At 39.6% G+C, this 19,079-nt stretch overlaps 1 protein-coding gene across 2 annotated transcripts in view; it reads right to left on the reverse strand.

Moving 5' to 3' along the window:
* Positions 1-19,079, reverse strand: part of eif5b (eukaryotic translation initiation factor 5B) — a 116,721-nt gene that overhangs the window by 57,012 nt on the left and 40,630 nt on the right. For both annotated transcript variants that reach the window (XM_041199196.1, XM_041199195.1), the window contains exons 6-10: positions 15,542-15,692; positions 14,335-14,454; positions 5,369-5,458; positions 1,198-1,272; positions 616-926 (exon numbers count right to left, since the gene is read on the reverse strand). In XM_041199196.1, the coding sequence (XP_041055130.1) occupies positions 616-926; positions 1,198-1,272; positions 5,369-5,458; positions 14,335-14,454; positions 15,542-15,692 (747 nt within the window). The remainder of the gene's footprint in view (positions 1-615; positions 927-1,197; positions 1,273-5,368; positions 5,459-14,334; positions 14,455-15,541; positions 15,693-19,079) is intronic.

Raw genomic sequence — 19,079 nt, forward strand, 5'->3', positions numbered from 1 at the left:
ATCCAAGTCATTAATATAGATTACAAGAAGTTGAGACCCCAGCACTGATCCCTGTGGCACTCCACTAGTTACACTTTACCAACCCGAAAATGATCCATTTATCTGACTCCCTGCTTCCTGTCAGTTAGCTAATCCTCTGTCCTTACTAACATATTACCCCTAACACCATGAGCGCTTATATTGCACAGTAATTATTTACATGGCACCTTGCTGAATGACTTTTGGAAATCTAAATACATTACATTCATTGGTTCCCCTTTATCCATCCTGCTTGTAACATTTTCAAAGAACTTAAATAAATTTGTCAAATACAATTTCCCTTTCATAAAAACATGTTAGGAAGAATCACCATCTTTCAGAGGAAGTGAGGGAGAAGGGGGCTTGTGGAAAATCAAATAAAAAATAAAAAAAGTATAGTACTATTACATTCATATCTAAAGATTGGAAAATGAATAAACAATGTAAAAGACTATAGATTTCCTAAGCTTCATTAAGACCACAACAGAAAACTCTCGTGCAAATATGTATTTCTACCCATAATGACTTGTCTGTTCATGGATATCATTCAAGGCACTAGAATGTCAGACAGGAATTATGCTTAAGTAGAAGTGATACCTCAATACGTCGCTTCGCTTCATCATAAATTCGTTCTTCTTTTGTTCGGCCATCATCTGAATCAGATTCAAGCTCAGAATCAGAGCTAAATTCTTTTGTCAATTTCATTTTCTCACTCTTTACCACTTCAGGTTCTTTGCCCACTCTCTCTGATGTCCTGGTTTCATCAAAACCTTTCTCTTCCTCTTCATCTTCGCTCTCCTCACTTGCTCCATCATCATCACTGTCTTCTTCCTCCTCCTCCTCGTCCTCCTCCTCATCCTCCTCCTCTTCAGCCTCCTCTTTTACTTCAATGTGGACAGTTTTCATTTCTGTCAAAGATTTTTCAAATTGACAGTATTAGCCAAGGAAATGCTTTAATCTAAAAAAACAATCACAATATAGATCTAACAACTGGTGGGATGGATAACCTGAAATTGCTTAGGCAAATAACTGTTTTAAATCATTTTTAAATTTTGAAAGGAAAGAAAGGAACTGGTCAACAGATTTTCATTCCAGAACAACAGATTTACAATAGATATGTTTATACTCTTAATTCACTTTAAAGCTTGTGGGGTTGGGGAAATTGCAGCAGATACTCACCTTTCTCTTGTTCATGATCACTTGCCATAGCTTCCCAATCATCAAGATCAGCATCACCCTTTTTCTCTTCAAGTTCTTTGAAATAAGATTTCAAACAAGCTTCTAAATATTCAACGTTAAATTAGAAATATCTTAACGTGCATCAGAAGTCATTTTAGTCCAGTAGAATTTTGCACTTGGGAAATTTAAGACATGCTATTATACGAAAATACATGCATTTCACTATAAGTTAAAACTGTTAAGCTTAGTCATTTAGAAGGTAAATAAATTTATGAAAATTTCAAATTCTATGTGGGATTACATGGCCATATTTTCTTTAGGTGTGAATGAAAGTAGTAGAGGTACCGAACCCTGTATCAGAGCAGCTTGATTTGTGCCGGATTTGGGGCTTTTACAGATTTTGGATCCTAGGCCTAGCATGCACTTAAATACAGAAAATAAAGTATGAAAAAGAAAGAATAAAAGAGTTTTATTCAAATTGTTACCCAGGACATTAGCTTCAAATGTAGCCACATTTTGGGTCCTTTTGGATTTAGGAATGCTGGATAATGGGTCCGGTATTTGTATTGCTCTACGCAAAAACTAAAGACCTTTGAGTTGGCCTAACAAAAAGTTTTTTTTTTAATTTAAGGGAATGCAATTTAAACCCAAAATAGTCTTCTTTGCACACAAACTCTTCTGAATATATTAAATTATTTTTGACAAACAAAATTTCTGTGGAAAATGCTATGCAAGCAAGATGAGATGAGATTTCTTTCCTAATTTTCTCCCCTTCACATTACTGAAATCGAACATCTGACAGGGATACAATTTCACAGATGCTCACTCTTCCTCCAATGCCCTGCCCAAGTGGCCATTATTCAACTGTGACTCTTGACAGCATTGGCAAGCAATTGTAGAGGATACAATAGCCAAGTTCAATTTTTACCAATTGAGACATGCCTAAGCATTCCAATACCTCAATCAATATTCCATAATTAAAAGTGATGACTCAATCATATCTGACTCAATGACATATCTAGAGCAATAAATAACGAAACTAACCCATCCTCGAAAATCAAACAAGGACAACTGTCAACCGGAGATCATGAAAAGTCACTTTAAAACAATTTTTTTAAAAAAGTGACAATCAAGCTGGAGAGTTACCCTCCGGTAAATGGACAAATTTAAAAGTACAAATGGTATACAAATATTGACAGAGGGACTGGGGGGGGGGACTATTTCCCTTGGTCAGTGTCAGTAATGAGGGATCATCAATGTAAAAATAGCGTGAATAGTAATTAACTGAAATTTCTTTATAAGAAAGGCTGAGGCCAGATTGCTTTGTCCTTAATTGATGAAGTAGTTTCTTTCTTTCTTTCTTTTTCTTTGGCTAGGTCAGCAATTATTGCACAGCCCTAACTGCCCTTGTTCAGAAGGCATTTAAGAGTCAACCACATTGCTGAGAGCCTGGAGTCACATGTAGGCCAGACCAGGTAGGGACAGCAGATTTCCTTCCCTAAAAAGGACATTAGTGAACCAGATGGGTTTTTACAACAATCGACAATGGATTCATGGTCATCATTAGACATTTTTAAAAATTCCGTGTTCTTTTAAAATTTAATTCAAATTCCACCCTCTACTGTGGTGGGATTTGAACCCAGGTCCCCAGAGAGTTACCCTGTGTGTCTGTATTACTAGCCCAGTGACAACACCACTATGCCATCGCCTCCCCTTTACCTTGTGTAATGAAATTTTTCATAACTGCTACCCAGACTGCTCTCTTTTTGTCCTTAAATGATGTAGGAAAGGCCATGGAGCAGAGTGGTTGCACAAGAGTGAACGGACAGTGGGGGAATGGAGGAGCCTGGGATAGGGATTATAATTTTAAAGTCTGCAGATGATACAAAACTTGGCAACATAGTAAATAGCAAGCAGTGTAGCACCAGTCTTCAGGAGAGCATAGATGGACTGGTGAAGTGGTCAGAAAAATGGGGCAAGCATATTCACAAATCTTTGAAGGTGGCAGAACAAGCTGATAAAATATTTAAGAGGGAGGGAGGGAGGAAGGAAAGGAAAGGGAGGAAGGAAAGGGAGGAAGGAAAGGGAGGAAGGAAAGGGAGGAAGGAAAGGGAGGAAGGAAAGGGAGGAAGGAAAGGGAGGAAGGAAAGGAAAGGAAGGAAAGGAAAGGAAGGAAAGGGAGGAAGGAAAGGGAGGAAGGAAAGGGAGGAAGGAAAGGGAGGAAGGAAAGGGAGGAAGGAAAGGGAGGAAGGAAAGGGAGGAAGGAAAGGGAGGAAGGAAAGGGAGGAAGGAAAGGGAGGAAGGAAAGGGAGGAAGGAAAGGGAGGAAGGAAAGGGAGGAAGGAAAGGGAGGAAGGAAAGGGAGGAAGGAAAGGAAGGAAGGAAAGGGAGGAAGGAAAGGAAGGAAGGAAAGGGAGGAAGGAAGGAAGGAAAGGGAGGAAGGAAGGAAGGAAAGGGAGGAAGGAAGGAAAGAAAGGGAGGAAGGAAGGAAAGGGAGGGAGGAAGGAAAGGGAGGAAGGGAGGAAGGAGAGGAAGGAAAGAAGGAAGGAAAGGGAGGAAGGGAGGAAGGGAGGAAGGAAAGGGAGGAAGGAAGGAAGGAAAGGGAGGAAGGAAGGAAGGAAAGGGAGGAAGGAAGGAAGGAAAGGGAGGAAGGAAGGAAGGAAGGAAAGGGAGGAAGGAAGGAAGGAAGGAAAGGGAGGAAGGAAAGGGAGGAAGGAAGGAAAGGGAGGAAGGAAGGAAGGAAGGAAAGGATGGAAGGAAGGAAGGAAAGGGAGGAAGGAAGGAAGGAAAGGGAGGAAGGAAGGAAGGAAAGGGAGGAAGGAAGGAAGGAAAGGGAGGAAGGAAGGAAGGAAAGGGAGGAAGGAAGGAAGGAAAGGGAGGAAGGAAGGAAGGAAAGGGAGGAAGGAAGGAGGGAAGGGAAGGGAAGGGAAAGGAAGGGAAAGGAAGGGAAGGGAAAGGAAAGGAAAGGGAAAGGAAGGGAAGGGAAAGGAAAGGAAAGGGAAAGGAAGGGAAGGGAAAGGAAAGGAAAGGGAAAGGAAAGGGAGGGAAAGGAAGGGAAACGAAGGAAGGAAAGGAAGGGAGGGAGGAAGGGAAGGGAGGAAGTCATACTAAACCTTTACAAATGTCTGGTTAGACCTCAGCTGGAGTATGTCATACAATTCTGGGCACCACACTTTAGGAAGGATGTCAAGGCCTTTGCAAGGGTACAAAGGTAGTTTGCCAGGAATATACCAGGGATGATGCACTTCATTGACGCAGAGAGATTGGAGAAGCTGGGATTATTGTTCTTCAAACAAAGAAGGTTAAGGGGAGTTCCACTTATCAGGGGTAGTAATCAAGCAAGTATGGAGAAGCTGTACCTTCTGTCAAATGTGCAAATAACCAGAAAAAAAATTTCAAAAAATTGGAAAAAAACTAGAGGGGAAATGAGAAGAAGTATTTTAAGAGAGGGTTGCTGAGGTTACAAATGTACAACCGATGGCAAAATCAGAATCCCTAGGAATTTTCAAAAGAGAATTGTACTCGGAGAACAAATTTGCAGAGTTATGGAGGAATATGCTGGGGTTTGGGATTAAATTGAACAGCTCTTTCAAAGAGTTTGCACAGATACAACAAGCTGAATGGCTTGCTTCTGTGTTCCAAAGTTCCATGATTCTACACGCACATTGCTACTGCATCAACCATAATCAATTGAACTCAAGGGGTCATTGCCACGTCATGCTGGTGGTTTCTTCTAAGGAGAGAAATTAACAGTTCTGACTAAAAGCTGAAACAAGAGTCAGGCTTTATAGAAAAAAGACACTCAAGATATTGAAGAGCCATACAGCACAATAACCAAGGTTAATAAAGACAAAACACTGCAGAGGAATATAGATTCTGTCACTGCAGGACAGGCTGCAGAGAGCTTATTCTGTCTGAGTTATGTAAGGTAATGGATAATGTATGTATTTAATGCTTAATGCACAAAAACGGTTGTACTGTTATTGCCCATATTATCTCACTACCATACAAGTAGGTACAGGACAGTAAGAATCAACTCCAATGAAAGCAAGACACTCAAAATTGTTTATGAGAAGAACTTGTGCATCAAAACAAACAAGATATCCACAGCACATTTAAATTCCTAACAGGTGGCACAATTTCAGACACAAGACACAAATAAAATTACTAACCTGGCGTGGGTTCTGAAATCACTTCTGGTGCCTCAGTCATCTCCAGTTCAAGTTCTTCATGTCCTGGGGTTGAGATGACCTCCAAAGCTTCTGTAATAAGGTAAAATGCCATAAATATCTCAGCATTTTGTTGGGCCAGGAAACCAGAGCATTTGAAGCAAATGATTCAACTCACTATGCTAGGGCAAGCAGATAAATAAGCAAAACAAAAGATTTGTTCTATTTCAAAATCACACTTTAATATGGCTTTCTTTATTAACACTGAAAGCTACTTTAGGGTCTCTGTGTTATTGTGCCAGTCCTCTTCTCCACCTTCCTTGCTGCAATTCTGCACCTCACCTGGAGCAAACACCCCACAGCAGTGGGCATAATCTACAGGATGGATTGGAAATTATTCAACCTTAGTTGCCTCCACTCCAAAGTCAAGGTCACTCCAGCCTCAGTCATCAAGCTTCAGTACAGAGGGGATGCTTGTGTTTGTGCTCACTCAGAGGCTGAGCTCCATATGAATATATATGCATCTGAAGCATATGAGAGGATGGGCCTTACTTTGAACACCCAGAAAACCAAGGTCCTTTTCCAACTCCCACGCACAACATCGCTGCTTGTTAATCAAGATCAAAGGCAAGACCCTGGAAAACATACACCACTTCTATATTTTGGGTGTCTCCTCTCAACAAAGGCAGACATAGATGATGCAAGCTACCGCTGACTTCAATGTGCCAGCTCAACCTTCAGCTGACTGAGGAAGAGCATTTAAGGGCCAGGACCTCAAAACTGGGACGAAGGTCACGATTTACTGGACAGCAGTAATCCCCATGTTCCTACATGCTTCGGAGAGCTGGACAATCTAAAGAGACCACCTCAAGGCATTGGAAAAAAGCACGAACACAGACTCTGCAAAATCCTTCAAATTTGTTGCAGGAAAGCAGGTCTATTGTTAGAATCCTCTTCCAAGCCAACATTTGCAGTATCGAGGTGCTAATTACCAAACCAGTTTCGCTGGTCAGGTCACGCTGCAACATGCCTGACCCCAGGCTCCCAAAACAACTGCTTTACTCCAAACCTAGTCATAGCAAGAAACTGCATGGAGAGAAGAAATGCACCCAAAACGAAGAATGAGCACAAGGGAAGGCACCAAACACTTCAAGAAACTTAAATGGATCATCCAGATGTCAAGTTCAGGCCGCAGAAGGAGCACAGAGCTCCCCAAGTAACTCATTTACCTGCCCATCAAACATCACCAGCCTCACACATGGGGGAAGACTGCAAATGTGCATCGGACTTGTTAGCCATATTAAAATGCACAGAACCAACTGGAAGCAAGTTATCCTCAATCCCAAGGGACTGCCTAAGATGATGATCTCACTCAGCTGCAAGGCAATGGTCTTCCACAGACAAAGCAAGAATATGCTGGTACATTCTCCATGAGTAAATTGTACAACTGACTGATACAACCGAAAAGTTCTTGTCATTTCCTCCTAACTCTGTTTAGAAATGGTGTATAGAATGAGAACAAAGGTGAAATGCAGGATTTAACTAGTTGTAGCTAAAAATGTCTTGATGTAGAATGTCTAGAGACAGTCAGAAAGACAAGCATCCGTTTTTTTTAAAAAAAAGTCAATTTAAAAATCAACCCATTCAATTGTTCCAAATTGCATCTCAGTACCTTGGACAACTACTTTATAAAGGAGTTAAATGAAAATTATATTGTGTAAATAATTATGCATGTAGCTGATCTAAGAATAAAATCAAAGGACTGAGGATTGTGTAGTGCTGCAGCATGAAATAATCAGACTGAAGCAACTACAATGTTAATATGACAGAAAACTGAAAAATGGCCAGTAGTTTGTCCATAGTGAAGGCATATTCATCTGGTTCCTTTGTGCACTATCAGTTTTGTAGTTGCATCTGCAAAGATCTGGGAACACATTACCCATTCTTCTTAAGAGGGCACATGGGGTATGGGGTACACCAAAAAAAGGGAACAGAACACCTTAAAAACATATTCTCAATTTATTTTTTATCCAGACCATCAGATTGAAATTTGATTGTTATGTCTATTTGCAACACTTTTAGGCAGGTAATGCCAAAACAGACCTTTTTTCCGTCTAACAGATAATGTCAGAGATTGGAAATAAAATAAAAGACACACCACCAGAATCCCAAATGATTAATTGGGTAGGAAAAAAGGTAACCTCGTGGTAAAGGCTAGGATTAACATTCTATCCTAAAGATTGCATCTCTGATAATTCAGTAGTAGCTCTGCACTAGAGCGCCAGTCAAGTTTAAGCCTCAAGCCCTTGAGTATTACCATCTCAGTCAAGCTGACATTGAAAACAAGTGTATTCAAAATATGGTGGAAGGTTGCAATTAGGCTGCCCAATTTCCATTCAGATAAATGGCCTCAAACAGCTAGATATTCCCAATTATTCTACAAGGGCATTAATGCTGGCTGCCCTGCCCGGTTCAAGAATCTGTGCCCCCAAGAAGCCCACCATGCTCCTGTGCCAACTATGTGGCATCTTGTATCCTCTTATAGAATCAAACGCAGAGATAGTGGTCATTTGGCACATTATGCCCGTGTCGGCTCTTTGAAAGAACGGTCTAATAAAGTCCCACTCTCCAGTTCTTTTCCCATAGCCCTACAAATCTTTCCAAGCATATATCCAATTACTTTTTGAAAGTTACTGTCGAGTCAATTTTGGACAATGTATTCCAAATCATAACTCATTGCCCAAAACAGACTCTCCTCATCTTCCTCCTGTATTTCTTACCAATTATCTTAAATCTGTATTGTCTTGTTATCGACCCTTACTGCCAGTGGAAAGTTTTTCCTCATCTATTCTATTAATACCCTTCATACTTTAAATATCTATATTAAATCTCCCTTTAGCCTTCTCTAGATCCCATATGATTTGTTAAAAAGAAAAAAAAAGTCTCAAGTTGTCCTATCACCTTAAAAGATGTGTCTAAGTGAACCCCTAGGTCTCTGTTCCCTGCACTCCCTTTAAAACTTACTGTTTAGTTCATATGCCTCTCATTTTTCCTTCCAAAATGCATCACTTCACACTTCTCTCCATTAAATTTCATCTGCTGTGTGCCTGCCCCTTTCACCAGCTTGCACGTGCCCTCCTGAAATCTGCTACTATCCTCCTCATAGTTTTCAAGTTATGTCATCTGCAAATTTTAAATTTAAACCTCTGCTATCTAGGTCCAGGTCATTAATATACATCAAAAGAGCAGTGAGCCTATTACTGGCCTTTGGGCAACACCACTGTATATTTCTCCCCAGTCTGGGAGCCACTGTTCATCACTACGCTCTGTCTTGTGTCTCCTCGCCAACTTTGCATACACTGCCATGGCCCTTTGATCCCACGTGCCTTAAATTTGTTAACAAGTCCAAGTGGCACTTTACAAACACCTTTTTAAAAGGTTTATGTATACATCTGATGCACTACCTTGAACAACACTTTCTGCTATTTATGGGTAGATCTCAAACCAAGTTTATTATATAGAGTTTGCCTTTAATAAATTTGCAATAGCAGTCACTTGTTAACCCAAAATTTTATTTCAAGTAACAATTAATTTTGTCCTGGATTATGAAGTCCAGAAGATTCCTCAGCACTGCCAACAGATTAGAAGAAATAGGAGCAGGATGTAGGCCATTCGGCCCATTGAGCCTGCTTTGCCATTCAATAAGATCATGGCTGATCTATTGTGGCCTTAACTCCACTTTCCTGCCTGCCGCCCATTGCTCTCGACTCCCTTGTAGATCAAAAATCTGTCTAATTCAGCCTTGAGTGTATTCAATGACACAGTCTCCATTAGAACTCTCTTCCCCAAAGAGCAAACACTAATAACCCTCTGAGCGAAGAAATTCCTCATTTCTAAATGAGAGGCCCCTTATTTTTAAACTGCACTCCCTAATTCTAGATTTCTCCCACGTCTGACTGACTAACCTGTAGTTACCAGGTTTATCCCTTTCCCCCTTTGAGATGGTATGTAACATTTGCAGCTTTCCAGTGCTTCAGCACCACGCCTGCACCCATGGAGAAGGAAGATTACAGGCAGAGTTTCCATTATTTCCACCCCTAATTCCCTCAGCAGCCTAGATTTGGAGTCACTCATTATTACTGCTCTATTACTGTTGCATCTTTCTAAATTTTGCTTTCAGATTTTCTCCATCACCTTCTATTTAGTAGTTTATAGTAAACACCTAGCAGCATAAACAGTCCCTCTTCTTCTGCTCCTTTATTCTATTTTGCTCCCCAACTCTAACCAAATTGATTCTGTCTTTGAAAACTAGCAAGCGACATCCTTTTTCCAGCACTATAACAGTAGATTTGATCAATACCGTCACCACCAACCCACAATCACCTCCCATAAGAACATTATAGGAACAGGAGTAGACCATTCAACCCCTCGAACCTGCTCTGCCATTCAATAAGATCATAGCTGATCACCTTGTGTTTCGATTTCCATATTCCCATCTAACCCTGATAACCTTTGATTCCCTTGCTTACCAAGAATCTGTCTACCTCTGCCTTAAAAATACTCAACGACCTCGCTCCGCCACCTTTTGAGGCAGAGTTCCAAAGTCGCACAACCCTCAGAAAAAATTTCTCCTCATCTCTGTCCTAAAAGGGCAACCCCGAATTTGAAAACAGCGCTCCCTAGTTCTGGACTCACCAACAAGAGGAAACATCCTTTCTACGTCTACCTTGTCAAGGCCATTCAGGATCTTGTATACTTCAAGCAAATCACCCCTCACTCTTCTAAACTCCAGTGGAAACAAGCCCAGTCTGTCCAACCTTTCCTCATAAAACAACCCACTCATTCTAGGTATCAATCTGGTATACCTCCTTTGAACCACCTCCAATGCTTTAACATCCTTCCTTAAATAAGGAGACCAAAACTACGCACAGTATTCGAGGTGCAGTCTCACCAATGTCCTGTATAACTGAAGCATAACATCCTTACTTTTATGTTCAATCCCTCTCGTAATAAAGGATGGCATTTCATTAGCTTTCTTAATTACTTGCTGTATCTGCATACTAACTTTTTGTGACTCATGTACTAGAACACCTAGATCCCTCTGCACTTCAGAATTATGCAGCCATTCCCCACTTAAGTAATACTCCACTTTTTTGTTCTTCCTGCCAAAGTGAGCAGCTTCACATTTTCCCATGTTAAACTCCATTTGCAAAGTATTTGTCCACTCACTCAACCTATCTATATCCATCTGCAACCTCATGTCCTCTTCACAACATACTTTCCTATTTATCTTTGTGTCATCTGAAAATTTAGCTACCATGTCTTCACTCCCCTCATCTAAGTCATTGATGTAAATCGTAAAAAACTGAGGCCCCACTAAAGACCTGTGGGACTCCACTCGTCACATCCTGCCAAGCAGAAAAAGGCCCATTTATGCATACTCCGCTTCCTGCCAGCCAGTCAGCCAATCTTCTATCCATGCTAATATCCTACCCACTACACAATGCACTTTTATTTTCCGTAATAATCTTTGATGTGGCACCTTATCAAATCAAATGCTTTTATTGCTTTCCTTATTTCTCCTGAATATATTGGAGCCAGGAATGTTAAATTCCCATTCCAATCCTTGTTTAAGACAAGTCTCTTGATACTGTCACTATATCATAACCCCATACACCTCTTTCACTCAAAGTTAGTAGATTTCCTGCCTCTGAACAGGGGTCTGATTGTTGAAGCCTCTCCTTGAACAACAGAGCCAGCACCCACCAAAGCAGACCACATCGATTCTGGATCTATTTTCCAGCCCCAGCCTTCTCTCCTTTAAATTGGCGACTATTTCCTTGCAACTTAAATCTTTACTCAAAAGCAAGTACCATGGATGTTGAAACTCCCATTTCCTTTACATTCATTCAAGTCAAATGCACTACCTGCACTTGGGCCAAGTACTATCCATATCACATTGGACACAGGCAATCCTGCCCTCTACAAACAATCATTTCAACAGACTTTTATATACTAGCGCCAGTGAATGCTCAAACCTAATGGCTGCAGAATTCCCAGGAGAAAGATGAGAACATTTATCTTAACCAAGTTTAGACCATATCACTCCCCATGAACCATTTTTTTTCAAAAAGAGGGGCTAATGGGGATGCAACTTCATCTGCATCTGGTAGAAGGGGAAGGTAGTTGACCAAAGGACTGCAAAGTGTCCAGTGGATGACAAGATTGGCTTTAGCAACCCCCTTAATATTCCCAGAATCAGGGGTACTACACATGAACCATGTCCACAAGCACAGATATGGCGTCATGAAAGTATAACAATTTTCATATCATTTTTCTGGTTTGTTGTAAAGTAGGTTTATGGGGGCAAATAGTTAGGTCTATCTGTGAGATTTAATTACATTTTGTAGCCAAGCAGACTGTAAGTTGAAGTTATCAAAAGAAGTAGGGTATAGAAATGTCTTTAATATGCTAATGAGTAAACATGATTGGAGTCTTAGCATGTAAGATGTGATGGGAATTTGCATTTTTAGATAGATGAAACCGGGGGGCGGATGCGGAGAAGAGGAGATTTGGATTTCAAAGGGATCTCAGTCTGTTTAAAAAAAGAGCCAGACAAGCAAGCTAAGGAATGTGTTTATTCTTCTCAGGAGTTACTATATATATTGTAAGATCCAATAGAAGTGTGCGAAGCCTCCAGTATTTGTGCTGTCTAAGGAAACCAAAGCTGGAGACAGCCATTTTGAGTTCCACTGTCCAGGGTATTATGTTGATTTGCTGGATCGGTTTAAAAATCTAAAATCTACTTTTGGACAGTTGCCTTAAAGGGGGTGTAACTGGGAGTCAGGTTAATTAGGAATGTTAGGAGTTATTATAGTAGTAGTTTGTAATTCTGTTCATACTTGAAATCTTCCCTTTTGTTAATAAATATTTTAATTTAGTTTTTTAAAAAATTCTCTGAAGTCTTGGTGGACTTATTAAGTCAGAATTCAGGACATGCTTCTTGAAATAAATACAAATTGCAAAACCATTGTGATTTGATCTGCCTGGCACACATCATCTACCACATCATAACGGGGAGAAGCAGTTTGTGGATTCAGGCATCGAACCTTCATCAGAATGGTTCAGAGAGGATTTGGTTTGCACCAGGGTCATGGGTATGTCTTTTCTACTCTTAAGTGTTGAAGAGCCTGGTATACTTACTGCATTTTCTATTTTATTTTAGATATCTAGCATTTGGAGTTTTTTTTTTTAAATTCTCTGTCTCCTCTCCTTCCACTTACATAGCTTGCATTTTGGAAGATTTGTTTTCTTTTATTATGCTTTTTCACCTTCAGCTAATTTAGCACTTTGTTTATCAATCAACCTTGGCTCAGTGGAAACGCTCTGAGTCAGAAAATGCTCTGAGTCAGGAGTTGTGGATTCAAGTCCCACTCCAGAAGACTGAGAACATATTCTAGATCGACACTTCAGTATATTGCTTACTGAATGTTGTATTAAACTATGGACTGCTGAATATTCAGTCTTTGAGCCGAGGTGTTAAACCAAGGCCCCTTCTGCCTTCTTGAGTGGATGTGAAAGATCACATGGTGATATTTGAGGAAGAACAGAAATTCTCCTGCTAGCCTGACCAACAAAAATTATCCAAACAACCAAAAACAATGCAAAAGATGTCATGAATCCCTCTTTTGTTAGTTCCTACGTTCCTCCATACTCTTCCTCATCTACTTGCTGAAAACTGCTAAAGTAGAGGTACAGAAGCCCAGCATTGATGAGACAAAATATTGCTATCCCCAAGAATCCTTTAAGTGGAACAACTCCCCAGATAACACCTAAAATAATTGCAATTATTTGTCGAAACCAGATCACATCCCGAAACTCATCCTTGTCTTTCCAGGCCGCGTTACTCTTCAGCAATTTACTCCAGACGGATACTTTCACGCCGCCATTTCACTCAACCATCCTCAATTTAAAAAAAGTGTATCTGCTCATTTACCTCATTGCTACTTGCTTACCTAGTGTACAAATTGCCTGAGGTGCTTCCCTACACTTCAACAGTGACTAAAATTCAAAAGCACTCTAATGACTCTGAAGGGCTTTGGAAGTCGTACAGTCACAAAAAGGACTATGTAAATGAAAGCTCTTTATTTTAATGCCTTTTCCCTGCCTTGACAAAATCTTCATACATCACTAATTTTCTTTTACCTCTCATCAACTTTTCAAAAACTGTTTTCGGTCAACTTAAACCATTAACTCCACTGTAAAGAGTCAGTATTTCTGATTCATGACTTTTACCTGCTGTACTCTTCACCATATCCATTCATATTATCTAACCATAGTATAGAGCTTGCTTTTCCTTGTTTTGCCAAAGGATTAATGTGGAGTATTAATCGAATATATGTATATATATTTTTAAACAGAGATTCACCTTATGAGGTTTAAAGCAATTGATTATTTTCTTTTCAGTATAAAATTGTAAAGTTACTAACCTATGAAAATGGACAAGAAAAGGTCAACTAATCCATCTAGCCTGTCCCATCCAGACATGGTATAGTGTACAAGTACCAACATAACTACCGCACCATCAGTCGCACAATCGCTTGATGGATAGAAAAAGATGCTGCCTCATCTTGAGGTAAATCTCATGATAACTCCTCAACAACTCCTGAAGGTGTTCAAGTAAACTCCAGGAGACTGCTATATGATGCAGAATTAATAATTAGTTATCTCCCACCTACCTTCCATAACTTGAGATGTTCTCTGCTCAAGAACAACTGCTATATAGCATATATGCTGTTTGTACATGTTTTTAACTGAATGAACATTTAATAAAGGCTTGTAGCTGCTATTGGGACCCAATACAAAAAGTTAAGGTGCACATTGCTAAATGCATTAGATTTATAGGATTATATGATCCATATGATTAAAGATTGTAAACTAGTAAAGTAACCTGAACCCAAATCATTCACCTTCTTTGTTTTCCTCTCCTTTGTTCTCCTCTCCTTTGTTCTCTTGCTGCTTTTTCTTTTTTCTGGTATCATAGACTGGTCGTTTCTTTGGCATTGAATCTTTGGATGGCACATCAACACCTGTGGAACCAAAGTATAATTCAGGACAAGATTCTTTTTAAAATACATTTTCTTCCACTTCGCCATTCATGTACCACCCACTGTTTTCTATAATCTACAGCATTCTGAACCCAGTTTTTCTTTTTAAAAAGTGGCACTTTTCAGTCCATGAGGAGACTAACATTCATGAATCAAGATAGCTAACTTATAGAGTCATAGAATTATACAGCACAGAAACAAGCCCTTTGGTCCACTGTGTCTGTGCCGACCATGAAGCACCATTTTCGAGCACTTGGCCCATAGTCCTGTATGCTATGGTGTTTCAAGTGCTTATCTAAATATTTCTTGTCTTCTTCTTGACTTCTTGTCAGAATGCTTTAGCATAATTAAATAGTTAGAGAAATGAGGATTTGTAGATAAAAAGTCATCCATCCAATAGAGTTTCCCCCACTGCAACTTCCAATTATTTCTTAAATGATACCAGGACATTCATCTCAAAAACTTCAATTGGAAGTTTCTTCTATGTATCAATTAAAGAAAGAAATCCTGATATCTGTCCTCATGTTTATTTTTTATTCATTTGAACCTTGCCCATTCTTGCAATTTAACATAAAAATTCTGTATTTCTCTATTTCCTTAAAATATTTTGTGTACTTCTACAAGATCACCTTTCAGACACATTCTTTCCAGATTGACAAGTCCAGGTTTCTCAAGTTTTTCTTGATAACTGAGACATTTGGAAATAGTGATAAGCTTCATTACCCTTCACATCCTTGTTGATGTTTCACAAATGTATTAACTTACTACTGAGCAGGTTACAGCTGTGGTCTTTAATGGTCCGTCATTCATAAAGACGTGCAAGTTCCATTGTATTGAGTTATTTAGAACTCAATAAAGTACATGACCATTCACAACTACAGTAATAGGCAGGCTAAGTCCTTTGAGTGGCACTGGCACTGAAAGGTGTACTGTTCTACTAGCTGTTCCAAAGATACCTGTGGTATTATCTACATTAGCTATGAAGTACCTCCATTGCTGCAGCAGATGCCCTAGATAGCTTAATACTATTAAACACATTTAAATATAGACATCTCAACTTCATCTATACCCTGAGCGCGAAGAAGTTCAAGGGTAGCTTCAGCTCTTGCTTTGGCATCTCTTTGGGCCTTTGTCAACAGTTTGCCCTCCTTCTTCAAACGTTCTTTTCTTTCTTTTTCTTTTTGTTTCTTCTTTTCTCTGCGTTCCTGTTCTAGTTTCTCCTGCAAATTCAAGACAAAATGTTTACTAGCAATCCATTCACATGGTTCAATGCAACTAAAACACAGGACTCCAGAGATACATCAAATTTATTGTCAGTTTATAAAAGTTACTTCAAAATATATACTTGTCATAGGTATTCATCATCTTCTGATATACAAATTTTCAAATGATCCAAAATTTAGCCGAAGTTGATCATTTTATCCAGTAATGGAACAAATCAAAAGGTTGTGCAGTGCTGAAGAGAGGTTTGGCTCAAGGTTTTCTAAAAGACACATTTTTAATCTCAGATGTACCAACAGAGGCAATTCTGAAAGATGGAATCAGGACTTATCTTACAGAGCCCAGCTATACTTTACATAGCCCAGCTCAATTTTATTAGCAGATCTGTGACAGTAGGCCACATTCTCATTTTCATAGTTGGGAAATGCTTGAGGGGAAAATATTTTCACTGTCCAAAATATATTTTAATGTTTCAAACGGTACATGTCTGATGACACAGATTTTAAAGTGAACGTCACCATCTGTATACAAGTTTGCACAGTTGTCGTCATCATTTTACATTGATATTCATATATTTTACCTATGTTGAGATACATTGGTTTAGTTCATTTCCCTGTACTTATTCCTTACATAATCACATGCCCTGGTATCACAGAAAATCTCAGTGCAGAAGAGGCCCTTCGGCCCATCAAATCTGCACCGACACGAGAGAAACACCTGACCTACTTACCTAATCCCATTTACCAGCACTTGGCCAATAGCCTTGAATGTTATGACGTGCCAAGTGCTCATCCAGGTACTTTTTAAAGGATGTGAGGCAATCCACCTCCACCACCCTCCCAGGCAGTGCATTCAAGACTGTCACCACCCTCTGGGTAAAATAGTTTTTTTCTCACATTTCCCCCCCCCCCAAAACCTCCTGCCCCTCACCTTAAACTTATGGCCCCTTGTGATTGACCCTTCAACTAAGGGAAACAGCTGCTCCCTATCCACCCTGTCCATGCCCCTCATAATCTTGTACACCTTGATCAGGTCGCCCCTCAGTCTTCTCTGCTCCAATGAAAACAACCCGTCTATCCTACCTCTTTTCATAACTTAAATGTTTCATCCCAGGCAACATCCTGGTGAATCTCCTCTGCACCCCCTCCTGTGCAATCACATCCTTCCTATAATGTGGCGACCAGAATTGCACACAGTACTCCAGCTGTGGCCTCACCAAGGTTCTATACAACTCCAATATGACCTCCCTACTTTTATAATCTATGCCTCGATTGATACAGGCAAGTGTCCCATATGCCTTTTTTACTACCCCACTAACATGCCCCAACGCATTCAGAGATCTATGAACACACACATCAAGGTCCCTTTGCTCCTCAGAACATCCTAGTGTCATGCCGTTCATTGAATACTTCCTTGTCAAATTAATCCTTCCAAAGTGTATCACCTCATGCTTTTCAGGGTTAAATTCCACGCTTTTCAGGGTTAAATTCCATCTGCCACTTATCTGCCCATTTGACCGTTCTGTTCAAATCTTCCTGTAGCCCAAGACACTCAACCTCACTGTTAACCACCCGGGCAATCTTTGTGTCATCTGCAAACTTACTAATCCTATCCCCCACCCACAGTCATGGTAATTCAAAGTGTTTTCTTTAGAGACTCAGCAAGGCATTTATATTGTTAAAAATCTTGCCACTAGCCTTCAAAAGGCATTATACCTAAATGTTACGACATAGCTGATGGTAAATGCTGAGCTGCTCAAATTCCAAAGGGAAACTTGAAACAACTGCCACACCTGTTTTGCAATTTGTATATATTTCAAGATGCGTGTCTTGTTATTCAGTGGTTATAAGACTGAGTCTTATATGTTTCTTACATAACTAAACATTTATTAAAAAAAAATGATTTTAAGTACACACATAGAACTACAAATTACTACAATGGTAACTTCTAAATACCCTAGTTAATCTAACTCCCAGTTACACTTTCGTTAAGGCAACAGTAAGACACATAGATTTTAAAAGAGCCAGGCAAAAAAACATGATACCCTGAACAATCCAATTCAAAGTGAGTTTTCTTAACTTCATTTCTTTTTAGACAGCAGCTTGAAGTATTGGTGCTGAAGGCTTTTCACACTTGTCATATCTTAGAATGCCTTCCCTTGCACACAGCCTTCTCGCCTTTATTCATATTTTCCCCATTGAATACAAATTCCCTTTGTATCACTATGTTTTTGGACTTTACCTTTCTAATAATAAAAATCTCTGATAGTACCAATTTTATCAGTAATCTTTGGAAAAAATGAACAGTGTTTCTTAACTACTTCTGGCTAGGTGAAACATTTCACTCCCCAACACCCCCCCCCCCCGCCCCTTGAAATCAATCTAGTTTGGTTTATTTAAAAATTCAAATGTTTCCTTCACACCTATGTTTACCTACTTAACATTTGAAACCTAGCTTATCTTCTGTTACATCAAAGCCTTCAGGCCAGCTGCCTGTAATTCAATTAATACCACTCACTTGCACACACAACTATTTCTCTGTGCTGTATAACTATGACTCTATGATTCTAATTTCTCCATAGGGTGCACTGTTGAAGACGCCGCAGGCTGAAATCAAATAGAAATGCCTAAACCGACAAGAACTTGTCCTTTTATGCTAATTGTCTCACTGCAATAAGGTCCTTGAAAAAGTTGCATCCCACTGAATGAAGTGTAACTGTTTTTTTTTAAAACCAGCATACCAAGGTTATAATTATTACTGGAGAACCCCTCTGCTCCTGAAAAATCCAATTTTATACTTGCGAATTGTCAAATTTCTCCATTATAATAAAAATACCACAATTTTAAAAGAATATTTTTAAAAGTTGTTAATTGTTGGTAGCTGTGCTGGAACAGCTTGACTAGAGATGCGGCTTGTTCTGAAATTCACAGCCTTTGCTGTATCCAGTGCACACAGCTGCTTCATGTTACGAATGGAGCCAATCAAATTAGATGAAGACTGGTTCTGATGAAAGGTCATCAATCTGAAACGTTAACACTGTTTTTCTCTACACAGATGTTGCTTGGCCTGCTGAGTATTTTCTGTTTTTATTTCAGATTTCCAGCATCCTCAATATTTTGCTTTTGTTTTGCTGTGGCTTAAAACTAATTTTTGAGATTGTGGATACCTCAGGGTTAGGCGAAGATGGGTCATTTACTTGGCACTTTTGGATGAAGGTGCCTGCAAATACTTTAACCTTGTTCTTTGCAATCTCATGCTGGGCTTCACCATCGAGGATGGGGATGTTCATGGAGCATCCTCTTCCCATTATTTACTGAGTGTGGTAAGACTGTATTCTTTCTCCCATTTCCATCAAAAAAGCAACCATACTTTAAAGCTGCACACAT

Source organism: Carcharodon carcharias, chromosome 11 (genome assembly GCF_017639515.1).
Source record: "Carcharodon carcharias isolate sCarCar2 chromosome 11, sCarCar2.pri, whole genome shotgun sequence".
Classification (NCBI taxonomy): Eukaryota; Metazoa; Chordata; class Chondrichthyes; order Lamniformes; family Lamnidae; genus Carcharodon; species Carcharodon carcharias.